The sequence below is a fragment of the Orcinus orca genome, chromosome 2 (assembly GCF_937001465.1).
Source record: "Orcinus orca chromosome 2, mOrcOrc1.1, whole genome shotgun sequence".
NCBI lineage: Eukaryota > Metazoa > Chordata > Mammalia > Artiodactyla > Delphinidae > Orcinus > Orcinus orca.
Window position 1 is genome coordinate 85671033 of NC_064560.1, and position 25287 is coordinate 85696319.

Sequence of the window (25287 nt, forward strand, 5' to 3'; positions counted from 1 at the left end):
CTTACTGATGGGGAAACTGAGGCCCGGAGGTGTAGTATGCCTTGGCCAAAGTCACACAGCTCACACAGTGAGCAGGAGAACTGGCCCTGGAACCCAGAGCCCTGGTTCTTGGACCAAGTTTCTCTGCCTTTCTCACTAGTGTTACTCCCCTGGGAAGGAAGGGAGCTGGCAGGAGGCAGGTGGGTGCAAAGGTGTCCTGAGGGCATCTGGGAGGGGAAGGAACAGGAGAGGTGCCTTCCTTCTTCTTCTCCCTGCCCCGATCCAGTGTCCAGGAGCTCGGGGTACCACTGCCAGGACAGGGGCTAGAGGGCCACCGCCCCCATCAGCCTCTCCCAAGTAAACTGTTCTCCCTTCCTTTCCTGGGAGACGCTGCCTCCCAGATGAAGGCTCCACGGTTGCCCCCAGGGGCTGTCTCACTAGGTATGGGGTTCACACTGGTGGGTGCACCCGCCCCGCTGTGAGCAGGAAATGTGTCTGATTCTCCTGTGTGTGCTCAGTCCCGCCACAGGCCTGGCATTCAGTAGGTGCTCAATAGGAGAGTAAGGGAGCAAGTGGCAGGTGGAGTTGGTGACTGTGAGTGAGCAGGGGGGTGGGAGTGGGAGGCTGCAGGGTGGGTAGTAGTGGAGGGTAAGATACCCAGGGCCCCTCCCCCAGCAGGATGTGGGCTTCTTCCCACGCAGCAGGCTGGGCCCTGAGATAAACCCTGTGGGGTTTCCACAGTGGGTTTGATGCCCTCTTGGTCAAGCTGTGGTCCTCAGATGGTGGTGGCTGCCCTTTCCACATTCTGCTAGGGAAGGACGAAGCCCAAGGACGTCCTCTGAGCCCAACCTAGCTTTGGTCAACCCGGCCGGCAGGCTACGTGCAGAACCACAGAGTAGAAAAACCTTGTTTTATTCAGCCCAGGCCTGGGCAATCTTGCTCTGTGGTATGGCCAAAATATAAAAAATAAAAACCAACAACCAACAAAATCACGTTGTAGGGGAAAGTTAAGTACACAGTTGGGCCTGGCATCCGGAATCCCTGTGGTTTTGGTCCACGTTCGCTCCCTGAGGCGGGCAGGGAAGGATGCTCCCAGCGTCCAGCTGCCCCTGCCTGTGGGTGGTGGCTGGGCCCCTTGAGCCGGGCTTGTCCTGGCGGGAGGCTGCCTGGGGAGCAGGGCCTGCTTTGGGAGGTGGGGAGGTTGGCCATCTGCACACCCTCTCCTAGATCAGGATCTAAGGAAAGAAAGAGAGGAGGTCAAAGGCAGGCTGAGGCGTGGGCCCCTCGTTCAACTGTCAGCAAGGCGCCCACTGCCTCCCCAGCTGAGCGCTTCCCTTCCACAGCCTGGATCCCAAGTGCGAGGGCAGGCGTGGGCCTCCATTTCCGTCAGTAATCTGGGCTCAGGAAAGGGGGCTCCATAAAGAGGGGTTTCATGGACTCCCATGCAGGGCACGGTCTCGGCACCACCCCTCCCCATGCCCTGAGTTCCAGATTCTTTTCTAGGCCATTAGCAGAGCTGCTACTGTCTGGAAATACTTTCTTGTTTTCTCTAACTCAGTACTTTTGAAAAAAAAAAAAAAAGGCCTCCTTTTTCCTCTTCAGAAACATGATTGAAACCCACAGGCGTCAGTCCCGTGGCCTTTCTGGAAACGCTCCGTCCGGCTTCCTGCACGCTGGCCCAGCTGCCCGCCTGTGGTCAGGGTCGAGGAGACGCACTAATGAGACCTGAGCCTCTCCAAGCACTTATGTAAAGGGCTCGGGAGGAAGGGCCTCGGCATGCCCTGCACTCACAGGCCCCAGGGTAGCTGGAGGGGGGTGCAGGGCAACTTCTCTGTCTGCCCTGCTGAGGGGCCCAGCTCATGGTGCCACCTGGGGAAGCGGGAGGCTATTTGGATGTACCTTTCCCAGCAGCAGGGGGTACAAGAGGGCATGCAGGCTCCCCACCTCCCTTGCACCCCTCAGCCCTTGTATGCCCCTGCCTCCCTTCCTCCTGCCATCCTTCTCCTTCCCTAGAACTGCTTCCCAGAAAACCTCTACCGTTTAGGTGACTCCTGGATTTTTAATGGCTGAACAAGACACGTCCTGAGGAGCGAGAAGGTGCTGCAAACCCAGGCCTGCCGAAGGGCTAAGTTGCCAGGGATGGGGCGGGAGTCAGTCGTTCCAAACACCCTCTGTGACCTGGATAATTCTGATCGAATTCTGCGAATGAGGAACCTAGTCTCTGAATTGAACCAGAGGCTACTGTTCTCACGGTGTGGTGGAGGGCTGTGAACACTAGCTTAGCGGTAGCAGCCAAGGGCGCAAGGGCTATCTCCAAACACACACTCAGCCCTCACACACCAAGCTCTGAGCCTGCTCACGTGCTGAGCCCTGACCCTGGTCGCACGCTGAGCCCTAATCCCGGTCACACACTGAGCCCTAATCCTGGTCACACACCGAGCCCTGACCCTGGTGATAGCCTAAACCTCTCATACCTATCAACCATTAATAAGCAGACATGTTTGGGGAAAGATGGTTCTCTGGGCCTTGGGATCCGTGCCATTTGCTCCTCAGCTGATGGACTAAAGCTCTAGGAGACTACTCTTTTTTTTCTTTACTTTTTAAATGGAAAAGAGTTGCTTTGACCTGTTCAAGCATTTAAAATTCACATGGAGTGGGATGGGGTTTTTAATGAGTTCGTAAGCAGGGGGTCCCTCTGCAAAGTACTTCATGTGAGGAATCACGAGAGAGGCTGAGGACAGCCAGCGCAGGGCAGCAACAGCTGAGGCGCCACGTGCCAAAGGCCTGGGAGTTTATCGACTCCCTTCACATCTGGGCCCAGGGACTGATGACTGTTAGAAGTGATTCCAACCAGAATCAGTTCTAACCTGAGACTGCTTAATTCAATCCACCTGATACGGACGCTAATGATCACACAGCTGCCATTCACCGAGCACCCGTGTGAAGGGTCCTGGAACACACACAGATGGCAGGCCTTTAAATTCTCTTCACAAGTCTGCGTGGGAAGTGCTGAAGAGAAGAGTAGTCCAGAGAGGTGAGGTGAACTGCCCGATGTCACAGAGTGAGGGAGTCGCAGAAGCAGGAATGCAGAGCCCGTGCACCTCCACCCAACGACACTGCCTGCTGCTGGTCTCCACCTCAGGAGAGATCATGCCCCGGGTCAATGCCCGCAGCCTGAGCACTCCGCTTGGGGTGGCCGGTCCAGCCGCAGCTGTGTGCGGCCATCAAGGTGACCCACAGGGCAGGTATCCTATGTGTTTCATGTGGCCCTGCCTGCTCCTCAGGTAGGAGAGGGGCTGGGGTACGGAGAGTTGGAGGAAGGGCACTTACTGGACAATTTTGCAGTTTGTTGTAGAAACATAGCGACCTGTATAGTGGATGTTGCATCTCACCACATTGTTGGTGAAGTCAGACTCCAAAACAATGTACTTTGGGTTCACGTGCACCTGAAGAAGGAAAGGAACAGAAGGAAAAGGGATCTGGTCATGAGGCTGTGCTTCACTTGGTCACCAGGGAAGGTGGAGAGGCAGACAGGCCGACACAGAGGAGCCAGAGAGAGGGAGACAGGGAGATGGAGAAAGACCATGAGAGACCAAGAGACACAGAGACAGAGACACACGGATGGAGAGACGGGGGAAGATGCAGAGAGACAGAGAGAGGAATGAAGAGAGAGGCAGCTTATAGTCAAAGGAAGCATCGCTGGGTCATCCTTCTTGGAAGACAGGTTTCCCCAGAGTCAGAGCCCAGGCCGGGGGGCCTCGCACGGGGCAGTCAGAGCCACTGCCCCAGGGAACCCAGCAGTGAGTGAGGGGCCGAGCAGGGATCCCACGCCTGGTCTCCCTGACTCCGAGGCTCGCACCCTTTCACCTCGCATGCCTGTCTAGGTGACCTGTGGAAGGCCTGTCTGATGCCAGGTAGCATCTCCTGCCCTGGAGCCCAAGGTACCTGACACTCACTGAGATGATGACCCAAGCATAACCTATCTGAAGAGGAGCTGTCCGGACACAAGGAAATCCTTTAAATGCTGGATTGATGGGGGAGGGCTTCGCTGGGGTGGGCTACACCCAGCCTTATTTGCAGAACATTTTAAGAAGAGAGGAAACGATGTTATATTTAAGTTACATTCCTTAGGGGCAGGAACTGTGCATTACTTGTGTGCCTTGAATCCTCGGAACCTAGAACTCAGAAAGGCCTTTGTACGAGTTTGTTGAGAGTGGATGAATGAGGAAAGGAAAAGAACACCCTTGACAATCTTGGCCCTTGGGTGAGGCCTCGCCGAGCCCATGGAGAGGTGCCCAGGATGGGGCGCGACCAACTGCTTCCAGGTTGCCGTGTTCTGAATGCGGCCACCCAGCAGCCCGTCCTCATGCAGGTTAAAGCCGCCTCCCAGGCCCACCTTCCCTGCTCTTCCTTTACTCCAGCATAGAGCGGTGGGCCCAGGGGGCCTCCTAGAGTGAGCCCTACCCTCGCTTTGCACCTGCAAAGAGGAGGCGAAGATTTGTCTTCCCCAGGTGAGGTCATGATGACCCGGCCCCCGCTCAGCCTGCATGGATGTTCCATGTTGGGCTGTGTGTCCTTAACGTGCTCTTCTACTTGTCTCCGCAAGGGACGGGGCACTGGAGTGAGTGTACATGGAGGAGGGGTTCGGGCCACATGGAAAAGCCATGGTCACAAGTGCCCTTGGCTTTGCAGGGGTCCTATGAGGAGCTGAGGGTCTCTCTCAGGGAGGGCAGTGTCCTCTCCCAGACGGCACAGAGCCTGCCCTGCTCACAGACAGGGGAATGGACCCCATGGCTCTCCAAGTCCCCTGCCACTTAGGGAAGACAGAGTCACCGCCTCCTCTAGGATCACCACACTTGGGCCGAAGGTTCCTCGGTGTTTTTACGGGAAGAGGCTGTGTCTGCCTGAGGCTAAAACCTTCAGGTGGGAAGTGCAGACCTCAGGGACCTCATCAGCTGATACGCCCAGAGGGTGAAGCTTATGTCAGAGGCGGGGACACCGAGGGTGAGCATCAGGTTGGAGGAGTGCCTCCAGCCAGGGGCCCCACCTTGAGGATGTAGTTCCCGGGCTGCACATCGGTTATGTCAATCCACTGGCAGTCGATGTCCGCATTGTACGTGTCATAGCAGCCTGGGCTCAGGCCCTAGGAAAAGGGACAGGAAGAGAGGTTGGGGTGCTGTGCACTCCTCAGAGCCACCCCATGCCCACTTCAGCAGCCTGGGGCCCTCCTTCCTCTGTGATTCGTCCTGACCCTGGCCTGGGGTAGCTGCTCAGAGTGCGTCTGCCCCGTCCTAAGCCCACTGGGTGGATGGACCAGAGAGATGATAGATATAATAGTCAGATGGAGGGATGAAATGAAGGTGGGGGGATGCCTGGGAGAGATGGATGGAGGAATGGATAGAGAGACAGGCAGGCAGGATAGATGGACACTCTCTGGATGTTTGGACAGAAAGATGGATTCGGGTGGACAGCTAGGCAAATGGAGTATCATGCCATCCAGAATTCGCTGGAATGTTCCGCTCCTTCCATGAGCAGACAGCCCTGGGAATGGAGGTGGAGGGTAGCCCCGAGGGGCTCTCTGGTGGCTTCAGGACTGGCAAGAAGACCTGCACTCTCTGAGCTGAGCGGCCAGGAGCCTTGGCACTAGCCCATCTTTAGCTTGGCCTAGCCTCCCCATCCCTGGCGGGCTTCCCCCCGTCCTTCAGAGCCCCTGCCCTGCCTCTCCAGCCCAACCTGTGTGTGAGAGGTGCATGCGTAGCGCTTGAGGTTGCCGAAGTCGCAGGTGCTGTCCTCCAGGCAGAAGCTGGCCTTGTGGCCCTCAGCTACCTTCTTGCCTGTGACTGCGTCCAGCAGGTCGTAGTGGCTGAACTCGTCCATGCTGTGGTAGTGCCTGGGGGCAGGAGAAGAAGAGGGAGAAGAGGGCCTAGTCACCCCTGGCTTCCCAGCCTGTTCTCCTCCTGAGACGGGCCCAGGTGACCCTGCTGTGACACCACCTCCTGAGGGCTCCTGGGGCTCCTTGGTCACTGTGTCCCACAGGCAGCATCTCTGGTGTCCTCACTGAGCCAGTCACCCTAGGAGGGCACCTCCTCAGGACCCCTCACTTCCTCTTGGGCTCCCACCTGTACCGGCCTCCCTTGGGTGATGCCCTGTATTCTAGATACTTCTGTCCCGTATCAAGACCGATCCTTCTGTGTCCCATCTTCCATTGCGGCTTTTGCTAAGGCTCCTCTGAGAAATCCTTGCCCCAGTGATGGATCCTTGGCAGAAAACAAGTTATGGGGCCCTCCCACCAGCACTGCCCCTCCGGAGTGCTCCTGGGGAGGGGCACTCAGGCCCAGGGCCCTGGCCCAGAAGGGGGGGCGGGCCAGGTAGCCCACTCACTGGTGGCAGCTGTGCCACTCCCAGGTGTGCCGCGGCCGGTTCGGAAGGAAGTCTGCGGTGCCCTGGTTCTTCACGCGCTGGGGGAAACGCAGCAGCACCCGCACGTCATAGTCGGTGGCCTCAGGGGCGTAGGCTGTGCTGTGGGGACAGGCGGGGAGACCAGAGTGGGCTTGGGTACCAGACGCAAACACCCAGCGTAGGTCGGCTTGTTCCTGAAGATTCTCACATCTGACCCCTGCCCTGCAGCCAAGGCTCAGGCCTCTGTTCCTCTCTGCGGGCCATCCCCTCCTTTCTGGCCTCTGCCATGTGGCTGGCAGCTGCCAAAGGAGTCTTTCTAAAGAAGCATTTGGCTTGATAACGACCCTCTGAGGGTCCCTGATGCCTGCAGGTGACTCTCAGCTGGGGACAGCCCCTGAGGGTGGGGGCAAATCAAAATCTTCGGAGGGCTTTTATAAAATAGCCCTATCCAGGAGATTCAGACCTTCTCCCTCCCCCTACACCTGGGTTCCAGCTTCAAACACTGTCTCCCAAACAGACTTAACTCATTCACTGATCTGTACTTTTGCCTGTGCCGTTCACTTGACCCAGAACTTGCCCAGCCTCCTTGACCCAACTCAGGTCCCCTCCTCCAGGAAGTCTGCCTTGATTGCCCCACTTAGAGGAATCGTGACTGCCTGTGAGATCTAACAGTGCTGCCTACAACACACCCTGATACCATACACAACCTGAGCTGGGTCAGTGTAAGCAGACCATCTCTCCCTGATTGTGTGGCTTCAGGGCCAGCGACCTGCCCTTTTTTGCTCAGGAAGCACTGGTCTGGTGTAGATTGCCTGTTCACAATTCACTTGCTGACCCCCAATTGCCAGCTGAGATGGGCCTTGTGAGGTGAGAAGGGAAAAGAGAGGAAACTGAGGGGCAGCAGTGAGGGGACACACATCACACATCCCATAGGTCGGAACGAGGGCTAGCTGAAGGCTCCTTCCTCTTCAGCTGACTGTGGACAGCTGTCTCGGCCAGACTCTGGGGCACTTCCCTGGCAATCATTAAGGTCTGGGCCCTAAGGCTTGAGGCAGGAGGTGGCCAGTCATGGGGATTAGCTCTCTCTGAGAGGATGTCTGGACAACAGGCAGTGTAGGCTCCTGTCTGCCAGGACGTAAGGCCCTTGGCCTTGTCTGAGGGAGGCTTGGAATCTGTCTTTGTCTGTGTTGGAACTAGACATCCTCCTTCCCTCTGTTCAGTTAAGTCCTACCCCTCTGCTGGGCTCAGCACACCGTGGGAAACCATTAGGGTCTGGGTTCTAGGCCCAGCTTGGCCACAAACTCGTGGTGAGACTTGGAGCAAGTTCCTTTCCTCATCTGAGTTCTGCCTGCTGTCTGTGAACTGGCACCGGTCCGCAGCCCACACTTTCGATAATCTCCGAGGGCCCTGCTGCTCCGGGGCTTCAGTTCTGCTGCATTTTCTAGGTCTGTATCCCACACCCAACCTCCGCTGATGCCTCAGCCCTTGCCAACCTCTCCCTCCTCTGGCTGCCCACAGTTCCAGCCTGCCAACTGCTCCTTCTAGCTCTCCTTCCACTCCCTGTCACTTGGTTCTGGGTAAGAGGCCACTTTCTCCAGCTAGACCAGGATAGCCCTGGGATGGAGCCCCACTGCCTCCGCCCCAGCCCATCTGGGAGCTCAGATGTGGGCACACGGGGTATTCCATGAAGACGGAATAACAGTTTGGTTTTGACTCAAACTCCTCAAAACTCAGCCTCAACGGACGGCCATGGAGGCTGAGTTCCTCCCCACTGGAGGAGCTGTAGCAGGAGCAGTAAGCACATTATGCTCTCTTCCCAGAGACGAGACCTGAGTGGGCAGGCCGACTCAGTGGAACTCACGTGTGGTCCCTGGACTGGTGCCAGTTCGTACACTGTCTGTTGCCAGTCTGTTGTGAGATAAGGAATTTGCACCAGCATGTAAACCAACTACATCACGAATCGCACTGTCTAGTTCAGCCGATACTTCCTTTTTTTGAAGCAAGACTTTCTCGATGAAGGAAGCAGTAAGTTGAGTTACATTCCAGTGCAAGCTCCTTGTTTTGTTACAGATGGATAACAATTTGTGGTCAGCTATTCTGAGTGGCAGTGAACGAGGTCTCATTAGTGAGAAAATGTTGAGGTTCTAACGGGCTTCCCAGATACTCAAAAGTGAAAGTAAATAGAGTTCAACTGTTTAAAAAAAGCAAATAAGAAAAATAGGAGCTTTCAACATAGACAGCTGTCAATAAAAGAAGTACGTCAATATAATCTTTAACTAGTTCTTTTAGCACAGGGAGATGTCCCCAAAGCATACATATTTGAACAGAACATTCACTGTCAATAAATTCCGAAGCAAGCTCTGCAAGAGGCAGAAGAACCCAGGAATAATGGAGAGCTGGCTGTGCTCACCTCCCGGGTTCAAGTAAACTGGCGTCCTTCCCTTCTCTCTAGTGCAACACATAACTGAGGCCTCCTTGTTACCCATGCCCACAGCCCCTGCTGGACAACCCACACCTGTCCTCTGTGGAGATGACTCCATCATCCTGCCCTCTAACCTGAAGGCGTCTATAAGACTTCCCTGGGCTCCCCACGAGGAACCTTCTCATGAGACACCTCAGATCTGAAGGTTTTAGTTCCTCTCACTGCTCCTCAGTTACTGACAGGGCAACACAGACCTTTGGGGCAGGTGTGAAGATTAAATACCATTAAGTTCCTCATATAGGGATATATACAGAAATGCTGGATCGCTCTCATTCCCCTCCACACCTGACTGCCTTGGGGCAGGCAAGGCCCACCGATGAAGAGGCCAGGGTCGTGCAGCCTTCAGGCAGCCTGGCCGCCACGAACACAGGTTCCGGGGACTGTCCACGCTTCATCCTCATCTCCTTACCTGGCCAGACACTTCTCCTCTGCAGCACAGCGCAGGGAGTACAGATGGGCTCTCTGGACATAAGTGGACGCTTGCACGTAGTTGGGGTCCGGGACCAAGTCAGGGAGACCTGGAGTGGGGAGAGGGAGAGAGGGAGGAGGGAGGAATGGTTGGCATTGAGGAGGGTCAGGCTGGTCAGGTGTAAAGCCCAGAGACCTCTCCAACCCCGAACGCCCTGTGCTGTTGTCCTTCCTCTACACAGGCTGTCACTTCCTCCTGGAAACCTCCCAGCGTGAGCAAGGTGTGTGATTTGAACCGTTCTCCCTAGGCTCAGGTGTGGGGTCAGGGAGGTCAGGGGGCAGGGGCTCACCTCTGGAATTCCGTGCTGTTGGGACCGCTGAGTCTCCTGGGACATGAGCCAGACCTGGGAGACTGGGCGGAATTTGGAGAGCAGGAGAAGACAAAAGGGTATTCTCGGCAGGAGGAGTAGCATGAACAAGGGCCTGGAGGGAGGACTGAGGGACCCAAGTAATTTCCTGACAGAGACACTCCCCTTGGTGTCCTTATTTCCCAGGCCTCTGGTCACCAGACCCCACACACCCTCTGCTCCTCTCACCCCTGCAGCTGGCATTCTTTGTGAGCCGCCAAGAGAGAACCCTGGGCTTCTGACCCCGAGTGGGTCCCAGAAGGCTCCTGGGCAGAGCCAGGTGAACGCTGGTTGGCAGAAGTGGGGGTGATGAGAAAGGGAGGGGCTCACAGGAAAACATGTCCCCAGAGCAGGCTGCTGACCGGGCAGGATTCTCAGCCTGGGCACCCAGCCCGCCCTTCTCAGGATTCCTTTCATCCTGTCATTGGCCCCCAGACCTGACCACACCTTCCCCTGTCTGCAGCCTCAGGCCTCCAATCTGAGGAGGGCCTGGCTCCCTGCCCTGCAGGGCCTAGGGCCCAGTGCCCAGGGGAAGTCTGGAGTCTGCTCCAGCCCCTGGATCACTTGTTCCCCAGGTTATGCTAGAGCCAGGGGTCTGTCCATTCTGCCTCCCACCCCGACCCCGTCCCCGTCCATAACTTAGTCCCAGTGAGAATGATTAGGAATAAGCAGAAACCGAACTCAGGTGTCCAGACCCTATCCGCATGGAATAAAGAAGGAAAGATCTTGATGTTGGGTGTGTGGAAAGGGTGGGGCACGTGGTGGGGTAGGAGGTGGGCAGGGGGACTCCAGAGCCCTGGGCTCCATCTCAGCTCAGCCACCAGCTTAAACGGGAATGGGCCTGGACCTCCATGTACCCTCCCCTCTCAGGCTGCAGGGATTCTGGCAGATAAATGATAAAATGAAGCTGTAGGTTCCTCTTAGCTTCTTTCAAGCCCTCTGTTCTTGGGGGGCAGGCACAGTGAAGGGGCTTGAGTCATGCAGACAGGCTTCTAGCCCCTTCTTGCTGCCAAAACCCTCTTGTCAGCTTATAGGTCCAGAAGATGAGGCAGAGGAGGGGAACTCTGGCTTCTAAGCCTTTCCCAGAGGTGTCTGCTACACGCCACCCCTCACAAACACATGCCTGGGGTTCTCAGACCCTACCCCTGCTCGCCCTGGGGCTCCGGCCTCATGCAGGAGCAGCCGGTGTGATCTCACCTACTCGGAATGAAGAGGAAGCTTGGAACACAAGGGTGGGTGAGGATGAGGTGGCTCCTGGCTGATGGGGGCTGTCCTGGCCAGCCTAGGCCCCATTACTCAAGCCCCCAGGAATGCCTGTAGTCATTTCCCAAGGGATCCTCCGGCCTTGAAAGCAAGGGCCACCTCCGTATCGAGCTGTTTCTCACCCTCTGGTCCCTGGAAGCTTGTGTTGCGGGGAGGGGGGAGGTGAAGAAGACAGGAATGGTCCCCTTTCCCATTACCAGAGAGCCTTTCCCTCAGCAACATGTGGTGGTGGGTCAGCTGGGCCTGAAGCTTCATGACACCCAGCATTTGGCACCAGATGGCCTACCACCCCCCACCCCAGGCCCGGTTTCAATAAACACTGCACAGATGGCTCTACAAAGCTTTTCTGGCCCGACCCTTCCTCTCTAGGCCATTTCATGAGTTGGCTCTGCAGTTCAGGGAAGCTGGAAGAGCCAGCTAAGAGGCCAGGGGTATTCAGGGCCAGCAAGGGCTGGTACCACTCCTGGCCTCTGACTGCAGCCCGGCTATGATCACATACTGAGTCCTGATCCTGGTCCTATACTGAGCCAAAGATGACCATCTTCCTTCTACTGTGGAGGAATCTCAGGTTCAGGCAGGTGCCTCCTGCTCCAGGAAGTCTTCCCTGATTGGCAGTGACATTCCAAGCTGCACACACTTCTCACTACTAGATCTGTATTGATCTATAATTAGATTCTATCGTATTTACCTGTGTCTACTCCCCTCCAGACTATGCACTCTCTGAGGGCAGGGCCTGGACCCCACTCACCCCCTCAGTGGGGCAACCCACCGTGCTTCAGGGCTGACTGACCGTTAGGCAGTCAGTCTCTGTCAGGCAGGCTTCTTTAATGATTAGTGCTTCATACTTTACTGTTCCAATCATCCACGAGCATGCTCCTCACCCTGTCTCCCTCAGGACACCAGGGCACACAGAGGTGCTGGAGGGAACGGAGGCTCAGAGAGGGCAATGAATTTGCCCACAGTCACACAGCAAGTCAGGGAAGCCCCAGGAGGAGCTCTTAGGTCCCAACCTCCTTCCAGGACTGTACTTGTTATTCTTCTTTTTATAAAAATAATTTCTTTTAGTTATAATTTACATACAGTCAAATGCACAGATTTTAGGCATACAGTTTGATAAGTTTTGACAAATGTATACACGGTGTAGCTACCACCACAATCAAGCTATAGATTGTTTCCATCCTCCCTGAAAGTTCCCTCCAGCCCCTTCCCAGTAAATCCCCCTTCCCTCCTTCCCAGGTAACCACTGATCTTTTTTTTAGTCACTTTAGATGCTATGCCTTTTCCAGAACTTGAATGGAATCACCCTGATCATTATTTTATGTTCTTTGTTCTGCACCTCTGACCATCACAGAGGTCCTGTGACTCCCCTAACCAGCTCCCCCTGGCCCGCCCTCCACCCCTCCCTGTCACACCCTCACTGCCCTGGGATAAGCTGCTGGAAAAGAGAGCAGCCTTGGGAGTTCAGGCTGGGTCCCCCCCACCCACTTCAGGATCCCTGCAGAGGTCCCTGGGAACAGCAGACCCCCTCCCTCAGCTGGTATGTTTCCCCAGGAAGGAACAATGCCTCCTTCTCCACTGCTCTCCCAGGAGGCATTCCATTAGCTGCCAGGCCTGCAGGCTTGGGCTTTCAGCCCCTCCATAGGGGCTTGGGTGTGTGGGTGGGTTGTGTGATGTTGGAAGGAGGATAAGGGAAGGCTTGAGTGGGGGCTTGTGGATGTAGGGTACCAGTTTGCTGTCTCTGGCTTGTGGGGTACAACCAGGCCCTCCAGGCAGGGTGGCCAATGTTGGGTGAAGTCTGACTACAACCAGACCCGTGCTCCCCTCCCCTCCCCACCATCCCAAGAAGTGTGCATTTTAAAGGAAGATCCTGGAGAGAGGATAAAGCTTACTCCAAGGCAGGGAGAACCATCAGTCATGGGATATAATTTTGTGTGTTGGGGGCTGCGATCTCTTATCCAGAATGTACGGAGTCATGCAGCCCTTGGACGTGGCACTGGAGACATTATAAAGTAGGTTCCAGTGGGCGGTTTTCCCAGAGACTCCTGTTTTCATAAATGCAGAGAACTGAATTTATCATAATTCTCATTTCAGAGCAAACTAACCAACTAAACTGGTCTATGCAAGGCCCCTCTTGTCATTATTTTTTTTGAACCTTTATCCTTACCCTGACCCTCAGACATATCTTTGAACATCTGTGTCTCTGTGTAGAATCTGCAGTGTGCTGGAAGTGGGTATGTATCCTTGAAGTATATAAATGACATTGTCTTATAGTCTCATTCTGTTTCTTGATTTCCAATGTAAACTTTTAAGATATGTCAAGTTCATTGCTTGTCATTGCTAGTGGGATTCCACAGTATGCAACCTCCATGGCCCATCTAGCCAGTCTCCCGGGGATGGACCCCTGCGGATGGGGCCGACCACTCAAAGGCTGGGTGGACGGTCTTGCTCAGGCTACCCAGGGAGGCCTGGTCACCATCAGCATCCTGCCTTCCATGCCTAGGAGGTAGGCAGGAGCCATACTTCTTACCCTGCTGTCACAGACCTTCTGCGTGGACCTGGGTTGGCCTGGCCCCCCTCTAGGCCTCACTGCTTCCATCGATGCAGACTGATTGTTCTCCACCTCACTCATGCCCTAGAGCCTGGGGCCGGCCCGCTGTGAGAACTCTTCCCCAGAAGCAATGTGCTGACCACGGGGGTTTAGGCTGCACAGAGCCTGGACCAGGACTGGGGGCACACTGAGTCAGAGGGTAGCAAAGACCCCTGGGATGACCAAAGCCAGGCTATTTGGCTGGGGAGGGGCTGGATGTGAGTGAATCGGGTCCCAAGGCCATTCTGCAGGCAGCCTCTGGTCTGGAGGAAGCCCTTCAGCCTTGGGGGGGCCCCATCAGACCCTCCAGGGCAGTGAAGACACCGAGCTGCGGGACGAGGACCAGCACTCTGCATTCCCGCTCTGCCCCTGGAGCTTCCTCTGTGGGGGACCCAGGGCCCCCTCCCAAGGCCGATGTCCTCCCACCTCACCCAGGCTGGGCCTGGAGCTGCCAGCTGGCCCACGTGCCAGCCCGTGGGAAGCCGAGGACTGTCCTCCCCTCCCCTGGCAGGACTCAGCCGGGGCCTTCTTGTGGGGAAAGACTCCAGCAGGCCATTGTGCCATCTCGCCCAACGCCCTACTGTCCAGGTCCCTTCCCTTTCTTAGGCTCAGTCTCCCATGTGGACGATCGGGAGAGCAGCCTAACTGCCCCTTGAGCGCAGTTTTGATGGCTCCATAAACACTTGGAGATTAAAATACTTTCAGGAGCTATTCAGTCCATTCCCCAGTCTTGGGCAAGAGCCCAAGACCTCTCACAACCTCTGCAGACGATACTTTCGCTGCCAGGAAATTCTCCCACCGTCTGACCTAAATCCTTCCTGCTTTAGGAGGAATCTGTTCCTTTCTGCTCAGCCGTTCCTGGCAGCTGCCCGGAGTGGAGGGTCTGAGGTTACATTCCTGCTGCTTTGCCCACACCTCACCTGTTTTCCCTTTGGCTTCCCTTTTCCTGTGGGTTCCTTAAACCTCGTCTCCTTTGAAATCTTTCCTCCCCAGGCCTCCTGCTCACAAGAAGCAGATGAAGGAAAACAGAATGCAAAAGAGCCCTAATCTCTTGAGCCCGGGGCTGGAGGATAAACAATGTCCAGCAGGAACCGGTCAGTGGGTTGTGAAATATGCGCAGAGAGGGATATTTCGGCTCCAGCGGCCAGACTCCAGAGGAGCCCCTAGGTGGGGAAAGCGGAAGGCTCGCAGAACACGGCCTGAATAAAGATGAGCTGCGAGGGCCTCCAGGGCGGGAGCCAGCGCGCTGGGTCCCGAGAAATTATTATCTAATAATCAGGACATTAAATTGCCAGCATCAGCCTGGCAGTGCCACACCTGAGTGACGAGCAGGCAGGCAAGGTGGCTGCAGGATCTGCTGCGGTCCACCGTGAAGGGCAATACAGCCCAGGCAAAGGAGCTAGGATGGTCATAAAGCCTGGCCCAGAACCTTCACTGGCTCCCCATCACCTACGGAATCAAGCCCAGACTTCTCAGAGTGGCAGCTAAGGCCTTCTGCGCGCACACACACACACACACACACACACACACACACACACACCCTTATCGAGTACAGTCTTTAGGCCCCAAAGCCTACCTCTTCCAGCAAGGGCCTGCTGCCCCCACCAGGCTGGGAGAGGCAGTTCACGGGCAGCGATGGCCTTGCTCCTCTGAGTGGCAGGACCAGAGTCAGAGGAGGGGATGTGTGTTTGTTCAATTGAGCAAACTGCCCAGGAAGTAGCCGGGGCTGGGCTGGGAGGAGGCTGCCGCTCACCTTTGCGGAGGTAAGCTACCTTCCTCTCTGTTCAAGCCTTCTGCCACCTCCTTGCACACCTCACTCACTCACACTCTTCCCAATGTGAAGACAGCCCCTACCTTCCTGCCAGCCCACCCTTGCAGGCCCTGCTTAGTGCCCCTCTCTCCACCTCCAGAAGCCCCTGAGGATTGTATGGTCTCCTGGGTTCCCTCCCTGCCCCTCAGACCCTTCACAGTGACCTGAACTTTTTATCTTTCTTACAAAACCCACTCGACCCATGGCCTTCCCATCTCAGTTTATGGCAACTTCATCCTTTCAGCTGCACAGGACATAACCCTTCCTGTTATGCCTGACCCCTCTCTTTCTCTTCCACCCCACATCCAATCCATCAGGAAATCCCATCAGCTCTACCTCCAAAATATAGCCCGAAACTGACTGCCCACCACCTCTGTTGTTACCCCTGGCCCGGCCACCGATATCTCCGCCTGGATCTCTGTACAGGCCTCCTCTCGGACTCCCCCTGCCGGCCCCCGCACTGTCCATTCCCAGCATAGCAGTCAGAGACCCTGTTTAAATGTCACTGCAGGAGCTCCCCAATGCATGGAGAGCAAAAGCCAAAGTCCTCACAGTGGCCTACAGGCTCTCCATGGTCTGGACCCAGTTGCCTCTCTGACCTGTCTCCCATAATGCACCCACACCCATGCCACGCTGCTCTAACTACACTGGAACACACCTGAAAGCCCAGGAATTCCTGCCTTGGGGCCTTTGCACTGGCTGTTTCTTCTGTCTGGAATGCTCCACCTGCAGATAGCTGCATGAATCGCTCTGTGCCTCCTTCAAGTCTTTGCTCAAATGCCACCTTCATGAGGCCCACCCTGACTACCTTTGCAACCTCTCCCAACACTCCAGATCTCCCTGACTTATCTCTATTTTTTCCACAGTACTTACCCCTTCTATTATTTACTTATTATGTTTACCCATGAAAATACAAGATCCACAAGGACAAGAATTTTGTCTCTTTTCTAAAACTAATGAATACCCAGCTCTAGACCAGCATCAGCACAAAGTAAGGAACTCCATGAATATTTGTTGAATGGCTGAATTTCCTCATGAGATGATATCTGCTCTCCTCAGCCAGGCGAGAGCCCCTGGGGGAAGGGGAGGGTGGGATTGTCCTTTGCCTGCCGCCCAGCTGCACAGCGTGTTCTGAGAGCTGGCGAGTTGGGTGAGATGGAAGTGGGTCTGGGCCGCGGCATCCTGCCTGCCTGGTCTCTTGCTGCTGGGCTGAGACCTCAGTGAGAACAGGGATGGGTCCAGGGTGCCCCTGAATTCCCTGTACCCAGCTCAGGGCCTGGCACCTGTAAGCCCTCAGCGAGCGCAAGCACAAATACTGGCACCCCATAAAGGGTCTGTTGGCACTGCCTGTGTGAGCACAGCCTTCATTATCAGGCAGAGGCTGGGACAGACTCCAAAAGCCCTTTCTTTTGAAAAAGGATTAGCTTTGGGGTTGGAAAACCCATGGTTCCAGCTGGCCCACAAGGGGGAGGAAGGGTGGGTTGTCTCCTGAGACTTTGGTGGCAAAGCCCCCTCAGGCCTCGACTTCCGCATTTGTGGACCTTCCTGCTCTGGTGTTCTGACACCCTCTTCCCATTTTCAGGTGATACCTAAATGCCCAGTTTCTGGGTGTCCATGAGTAAGGGGGAGAGGGACCCAGGTGCAGCCCCAGCCCTGTAATCCTGAATCCAGACAAAAAGGCCCTCTGGGTCCAACCGCCTGTGGTGAGGAGGCTGTTAGGTCAGGGCAGGGGAGGCACGAGACCCAGCCTCTCCTTCCAGCCTCCTCCCAAGCGGACTGCTACTCCGCAGGAATGCCGGGCACAGAATTGGAAGCAGGTGTGGGCTGCCTGGGTGGACCACCCGCTCCTCGCCCCCCCCTTCCTGTCCTGCCACTCCAGCCACTGCCCTGGGGAGTTTTCCATGTGCTCTTGGCTTGGACAGGAGTGGGGTGGACTTGGGCTGGGACCACTAGGGAGAAGTGCCCCTTTGGAGGTGACAGGAGATTGAGATGGGGGTCCCTGGGGAGGGGAGAGAGGGAGGAGAGGAGACGGAAGCCCGGGATGAAAGGCCAGAATTCCCGGGCCAAGTGCGGCAGTAGCCTGGTGCCTGTAAGTCCTGATGGACTCCCCACCCTGCTCAGCCACCAGCCCAAAAGGCTCTGTGGGGCCTGTGAACTCAAGGCAAAAAAAAATCCAACTTTTTGTGTCCTAGGGGGTTTAGACCTGAGAGAAGCAATGAACGTGGAGACATACCCTTCCCTGAGGGGCAGAAGCAGAGGGAAGGCTGGGATGGTTCAGTGGGGGAGAGAGTCAGCCTAGGCCCGAGCTTGGCTGCTGCTGAATTCTGAGACCTTGGATGAGTTACTGAACTTCTCTAGCCTCAGTTGCCTCCTCTGTAAAATGGGGGCATAATATCATCTACCTCACAAGCTTGCTGGGGGTGCTAAACGAGGAAATAAAAACAACATGCTTGGCATAGTGTCTGGTGCATATTAAGGGTTCAATAATAGCAGTGGCTATTATGATTATTTAAAATGGGAGCTGTCTCTTCTTGCAGGGATGGTCCAGTTTGAGAACAGGGGAGAGAGGATGTGGCCTTGCAACTAAATGATACGAGAGGAGACGGGAAATCTGCCTGCGATGAGGTTGCTTCGGACACGACTTGTTTGTTCTGACACTAGTGACCTTCCATTGCCAAACAGGGGAGTAACAAGAGGACCCAGGTCCCTCTATCTCCATAGTTGTCTGACCCTTTACCCCAAGTTCCTCGGCCTGAAGACTCCATTTCTTTCTGAAGGAGCAACTTGAGACAACTTCTGGGAAGGAAGGAGGGATGCTGAGCTGTGATTCTGCCTCCACCAGTCACCAGTAATGCAACCTTGGGCTTAACCTCCGAGGGCCTCAGTTTCCTCATCTGCAAAATGGGGGTAATAACAATACCGAGGGTTGTTATGAGAATTAAGCGACTAATTGTAAAGCTCCAAGAACAGTGTCAGGTGCTGTAGATGTGCTTGTTAAACAAATGTTCTGGAGTCTATAGAGTGGGAATGACAAGGCTTCACGCTAACGCCTCACTGGGGAGGTGCTCAAAGCTGTGCACTCTCTCTGTTTCATCTCACTCTGTCACAACCAGTGCCCAGAACATGGTAGGAGTCAAGTATCTGCTGAATGACCAAATGGATGTGCAAAGTAAGCCTTAATACATGAAAATTTAGAAAAAAAATAATGCATGGGGGTTAAAAACTCAGGATGGAGAGCCATGCAGACTCAAATTCTGGTTTCACTACTAAGAGGTCGTGTGACAATCAGCAAGTGAGCCTGTCACCTTATCTGTGAAACGGGATGGATAACAGCATCTGGCTGGTGGGGTTGCCATGGGAATTAAGAGATGATGTATACAGAATTATCCCTCTGGAGGTGGCTGGGGGAACTGAGGTCCAGGTTCAGGTCCTGCCCCAGCTGGCTTGCAGGTGGTGTGAGGGTCCTCCTGGGTCAACTGAGTGCAATGCAGAGATGACAGGCTCAGTTTGAATTCTGGCTCGGCTGCCTCCAGCAGTGAGACCTCCCCAGGTCTCTGTTTTCTCATCTGTACCAGAGGACCATAATCCCCCCCTCTCTAGGAGGCTGTGCGGGTGAATGAAGTTGCCCATTCCAGCCACAAAGCTCAGCAAGGGCTCCTCTGCAATGGCTGAACTTGTCATCATCATCCTCGCCTGGGGGCTCTAACTCGGGATGCTCTGGGTGGCCAGGCCTCCTGCATCGACTCCAAGCCTTGTGGAGGTGGGTGGGCGACCTGAGTCAGGGGGGCAGGAAGTAGGGGGTGCAGCAGGGAGCCAGGGCTGCTCTCAGGGACTAAGGGGCCCCGTCTGGCCTCTTGGGTGCAGGAGGCTGGATGGAGAGGGACGTACCCTAGAAACACCCCTGTGTGAGTGCAGGGACATGAAACACCTGGGCCTAGGAGCAGCATGATCCTCGTGGGGGCTGTGGAGGCCTGAGAGAGGGAGAAGGAGGGGAGGAGAGGAAGGAGGTGCCTCAGGTTCTGATGCAAAAGGCTAAGGCGCTGAGATTTTGTCCTGAAGGCCTTGGGAGCCAAAGAGCCTTCTTGAGCAGGAGAGTAATATGGTCAGCAATGAAAGGGTGTATCTGCCCCATGCGTAGGATGGACTGGAAGGGACCAGGAGGAGGCAGTCACAGCTCCGATTGGTTGTGTGAGGACAGGGAAGGAGGACCCACGCCAGGCAAGGTGGGCATAGCCATGAGAGATGCCCTGGGAGGACAGCCAGGGTGGCTGCTCCGCGATACTTTCATAGGGTGGCCAGAGGCAGTGAATCAGGCTGAGGGTGTAAGGGGGAGGCCCTGAGAGAAAAGCCGTGGTCTTCTAGGGCCAGAAGTCATCTTAGTCTGCACCGGTACCACCAGCTCAGAGAAGCTGAGGCTGTGAGGAGGCAGGAACAGGGACAAGGAGGCTAGGAGAAGAGGGCCCGGCTTGGGAGAGGGAGGGGCACAGCACAGGGGCCTGGGAAGCAGGCAGCCACCCTCCAGGCCTCTGCACGGATCTGCTGTGACAGGCAGACCAGGTATGTGACCTGGGCCTCTGTTTCCTCGCCTTCCCTCCCGTTACACATTTCAGAGACAACGGTACTGCAGGAGGCCTTGGGCAGCCCCCCTCCCCAGGGTGGGAGGGAAGGGGGTGCAGGCACCCAAGGAAGAAACCAGGCTCTGGACAGGCGCTTGGAAACTGCCTAAACGTGGAGGATGTGGGTGGTGCGCACATGTGTTTGGTGTTGTGAGGACATGTCCGCGTCCACGCCCACATGCACGCTGGCTGCCAGCGCCCAGCCTCAGACCCCTGGGTGTGCGGCCAGGAGGAATGAGGTCAGTCTCGGAGAATCTACTCTGGACTCCCACACCAGGCCTGGGGGTCTGATCTCAAGCACAAGGCTTGGCCTTCCCCAAACCGGGATTTTCCATGGTCCCAGCCTAGCAGGGTGGGAAGGGGAACAAGTGATGGGGGAGAAGGTACTGCTCCCTCTCTGGCCTCTCTGTGAGCCCCGATTTAGTCTGCACCACCCCACACACACCTTCCCCCCCATGACGAGGGAAGGGGCACTTGGAGGGTGCTGACAGCTTGCGGCAATGCTTGGGCACCTCCTCCTCTCGGAAGTCCTCCCTGAGTTCCTAGTGCCCCCGACTGGGGAGGCCCCTCCCCTGGGTCCCCTACCCCATCCCCCCAGTGCCTGCCCAATCACAGCACTGAGGTGCCCCCTTTTCTATTCCTTCCTCAGGGCAGGGCCTGGATTCAGCCTGGCATCTAGTATACTGCGTTCCGGGGAGAAATGTCTTTAATCCCAATTGAACACTGGGGCTCAGGGGCAATGGCCAGAGGCCCTGCTAAGCGCCAAGCACCCCCCCGCTCCAAACATAGCCTTGCTCTGGCCAATCCCCCTCTGAACCTTAAGAACTGAGAGGCTAAAGAAGGACCTTAGAAAACCCACTGGCTTGGGGCGTAGATGTCAAGTCCCAGGCCTGGCTCTGCCAGCACTGCTATTTGAGGCTATTTGAGGCCTCGGTTTTCTCCTCTGCCCAGAGGTGGAGTGCTTCTGGCTGAGCCCCACTCTGTGGTCTTGCATTCTAAGAAAAGCTACCACAGAAGTTTAGCTTATAGGTAAAACACGCTCTCCTCCACGGAGCTCTGGGAGCAGATGATGCAGAGCTGTAACACACCCTGCTGCAGGGATGCCGCAAGCCCTGGTGCGGATCAGATCCGGGTGAGGCCACTGTGGCAGGAGGATGCATCCTTCATCACATCACAGAAGGGCCTTCCATCTAGCTCCTGTCCTAGCTCCTGCAGGTTCTCAAAGTGGGATTCAGCACCCAACTTGAGTGCTACGCCTTGAATATGAGGGAGTGAGTACTGCCAGTGTGGACACTCTTCTCCCCTAGCCTTGGGCTCCAGCAGCCCCTAGAGAGGCGGGAGTCCCCACCCCTGTACCCCAGCGGCAGCCTCTCTCACCCAAGGTCATTATGGCTGGAGACAAGGAAGCGTCCCCGTGCGGACAGAGGCAGAGGAGCAAAGGCTGGGGGTCCGCTACCTGTGCCCCTGAGCCCTGCAGTGCTCCGCCCTCACCTGGTGCGCCTGGCACAGAAACATTGTTGTGGAGCAGAGAGTCAGGAGTAAAGAATCATGGTATTAATCGCAGCCTGAAAGAGGCAAGGCTGGGGTGGAACGCATATGCATTGGGGACTGAATGGAAAACCTTGACCAAAGCTGACTTTGGACTTGCAGAGACAGAAGCAGGATGGGGAATTCTAGGACAGCAGGACCAATGGCCGTTCAGCCCTGGCCAGACCACTAGCGGGCCCTTGCCAAGGTAGTCTGCCTGCTATCAGCATATGTGGAGTTGCTCATCTGAAGAAGGAAGGCTGCCCCTTCCACTGAGTCCTCGTGTGTAGATGGCTTGGGCTTTCCCAAAACTAGGTCATATCTTCAACACCCCCTGCACCCCTGTCCACAGCTGCCTCCTGGGACTCTCCCCCAGGGCCAGGACTAGGGTGAACTGAGTGAAGTGACTGAGGTCCTGGCCTGGGGTGCAAAATTTAAGAGGGCGCCTAAAAACTCAGTAGCTAAGAGAAGTAACATTTCAGGCAATATTTTTAAAAATCAAAATTAACACACAAAAAAATCTGTGATGAACAAAACATCAAAATTTCAAATAAAGATGATCAGTATTGCTGATTTTTCAGTTTGCGTCAGGCTTGAATACAGTTTGGCATGCCACCATAACTGATTCTATTTAAAATTTTTTTGCATTATTTTTGATTTAAAAATGCATTAAAATATTACTTATCTCGATTAGTAAGTTTTTCGGTGCCCAGGCTGGTGCCCCACTCGCCTCTCTAGTCTGGGCCTTGCAGTGTGCCCCTGAAGGAACTCTGGGTTATCTAGTCTGCACTCCTGTCAGCCCAGATTCTCTCTTCTAACCTCCTGTTCATTCAGGCCAAGCTCACAGATGCCCAGTGACCGGGAACTTGCCACACCTCCAGAGGCGTCCCCTAAGGCCTTTCTGACCCTGATGCTCCCTGCTTCACCCTGTGAGGCTGGCAGAGGGGCACCTCCAAGCGTGGAGGACATGCCCTGATGGGAATGAGGGAGAGGCGGGGAGGGGGGCTCCTTTACTTTGTCCTCAGATGACCCAAGCCACGTCTGGAAGGCGTCTCTTTACAAAGCCTGTCCAGTCCCTCCACCCCCTTATCCCCCCAAGTCAGAGCCCCGGCCTGCCTGGCCAAATCCTGGCACCGATGATGATGCGTGGACAGGGCGAAGGCCGGGAGGTGGGAAACACTGGGGCTGCCTATGGGGAGGAGGGTGGGGGTCCTTACTTAGCAGCTGGGGGAGGCCTTCGGTAAAGGATGGAGGAGGGCCTGGGCGTCGGGACGTACTCACCTCTACCGTTTTGGCTGGGCCGGTACACGCTGCCCACACTCAGGCGGCCCTGCTGCGCGCCATTGCGCTCCGAACCCGGCGGGGGCGCGTCGGAGCTGCGCACCGGCAGGTAGGGAGGCTCCACCACGCGGAAGGGGGGCTGCGGCTCCACGGCCCGCGGCGGGCTATAGGCCTCGGGTGGCATGTTGCCGTAGGGCGGGTACCAGCCGAGGCGGGGGTCGCCGCCGTAGGCGCCACCGTTGGACTGCGCAGCGTCGGGGGCCGGGTCGGGGTAGGCCTGCTCGAGGCCCGCGGTGCCCTCGTTGTACAGGCTGTGCGAGTAGCGGCGGTCCAGGCCGTCGGCTGGCTGCGGCTGCGGCGGCTGCGGCGGCTGCGGCGCGTACGGCCTCTCCGGGGCCGGATAGAAGCCCTGCGGCGGGTACTCGGGCTGCTCCTCGCCGCCACCGTACTCCTCGTAGCGCGCCCGGGGCTGGAAGGGGTAGATGACCCCCGCCGCGGCCACGGCCGCCGTCCCTGCGCCCAGACCGCCGCCCACGCCGCGGTAGTACACGTAGCCCTGGTCGTAGGTCCGCGACGCGGGGTCGTATGTCTCGTACTGGCTGACGAAGGGCGCCTGCGGATAGGGGAACTGCTGCGGAAAGGAGGATGGCTGGCGGTAGGTGGTGGCGAAGGCCGAGGCCGAGGCCGAGGCCGAGGAGGCGGAGCCCCCGTGCCGTTGCTGGGAGACGGAGGTGCGGGCCCGGGCCATGGCCGTGCTGTCCCCGACGGCCACCTCGCGCCAGTTGTCGGGCACCTGGCCGAAGCCGAATGGGTGCCGCGCTTGGCCGCGCACGGTGTCCGAGCCGATGCGCCCGGGCAGGGGCAGCGACGGGGCCTGCCGACGCCGGAGGCCCCCGTGGCTGCGCCGATGCGGGGCCTGGGGGGCGCCCGCCAGCAGCACCCGGGGGTTACTCTCGGAGCGCTGAGTCCCCGCAGGCAAGTACTCTGAGCCCGAGTTGAGCAGGCTGTACACCTGCCCGTTGTTCTCCCACTGGATCAGCTGCCGCCAGCGTCCCTGGTCCGAGCCCTGCCCTGGCTGCGCCTGCTGCCCGTGCACCAGGACACAGACGCAGGCACCCCACACCAGGGCCCCCAGCTGCCAACCGGCTGGGGCCAGAGCCATGGTGGCCCTTCTGCAGAGGCCTGGTGGACTGAGAGGCTCTCAGGAGTGGCCCCCTGTGCGTGCTTCTCTTCCCACGGCCTCGAGGACAGGACGGCTCCTTGCCTGCCCCAGCTCTAGCTTTGTCCATCCTGGCCTTGTCCCGAGCGGGACGGCTCCTCCGATGACAGCATTTCGAGGCCAAGGGGTCAGGGCAGGGCAGGGGCGGTGCCCAGGGCTGCACGAGGCTCTCTGCAGGGCACCGGGCAGGCAGGACCGCCTGGGGGCCTTACATGGCCAGCCCGGCACTGGCTGGCCGCTGGGCTGGCGCTTTCCCACTCTGAATGAATAAGCAACAGGCTGGGAGCGTAGGGAGGTTTCGGGCAGCCTGGTCCGCCTGCTGGGGCCTCCTCCGCGGGGCCCTATGGCCCGCCGGGTTTTAGCTATGTGGCCTGTCCCACAGCTGCTGTGCTCCCTCAGTCCCTGGAGCTCCCAGCCAAGCCCCAGACCTGCCTCTGAGGAAGGGAATGAAGAAGGGAGTAGGACGGGGCCTCTGGGGACTCAGGCCCGGTGAGTGGGGCCCTGGCAGGTATAACGGGGCTGAGGTGTCAGCACCATTCTGACCATTTCTCTCTGCTTTGGACCCAGCATCCTTGGTCTCACCTTACTGGCTTCTTGTTCGGGCTTGAATAAGCCCCTGACTCGTGTCCACTCCAGCCTCTCCCCAGGATTCCTGGGCTCCCATTCTCCAAAGCCAGTGATCAGACACCCTCCTTGTTGGTGGGCCTTCTTGGGCAAGATGCTGACTCCCAGCTGAGCCGTTCTCTAATTCTGGACCTCGGGTGTACCTTAGTTCACTGGGCCTGAGCACAAAGCATATGGAGCTTCAGCTGTTTCCCTCTTGGCACATCCCTGGGCCTTAATTCTCCCAGTCTGTAGAATGGAAGTATGCCCCTGTGCTGAACAGAACTTGTGAAATCATGGGAGAGATCAACTTCCTGCCCATCCTGTGTGGTTTCTGTCCTGTATAACCTAGAAATAACCTGAGTGTGCACATGGATAAAGTGAAACTCAGGGGCTGCCTTTGATATGGGATAGGCATCATTGGGAGGCACTATGTGCTATGAGCACATAGCAGAAAGGGGGAGTCAGGAGAATGGGACTAGTCCAGTTGCTGTGATTAGGTTGCTGGGTGATCTTGGGCAGGTCCTTTCCCCATTCTGATCCAGTCACATCTGATCAGTGGAGGATCAGACCAGATGGTCCCCAAGAGTGCTTTGGCAGGTTCTCTATTCTCTCAGCAGAAATAAGAGGGGCCTCAGAAGTTTGAACACTTTGGCATCCAAGAAATCACTCTGAATGCCTCCCCTGGACTGCCTTCTCCAACCTT

The 25287-nt window shown here is 56.6% G+C and overlaps 1 protein-coding gene across 1 annotated transcript; it reads right to left on the reverse strand.

Moving 5' to 3' along the window:
* Nucleotides 1-875: 875 nt before the first annotated feature.
* LOXL1 (lysyl oxidase like 1) lies at nucleotides 876-24254 on the reverse strand. The gene is made up of 7 exons (XM_004276286.3): nucleotides 22760-24254; nucleotides 9270-9378; nucleotides 6361-6498; nucleotides 5713-5869; nucleotides 5027-5122; nucleotides 3310-3425; nucleotides 876-1214 (listed from the first exon to the last, which is right to left on the reverse strand). Exons 1-7 carry the CDS (start codon nucleotides 23919-23921, stop codon nucleotides 1208-1210), a joined length of 1785 nt encoding a protein of 594 aa, XP_004276334.1. The 5' UTR covers nucleotides 23922-24254; the 3' UTR covers nucleotides 876-1207.
* Nucleotides 24255-25287: the final 1033 nt, after the last annotated feature.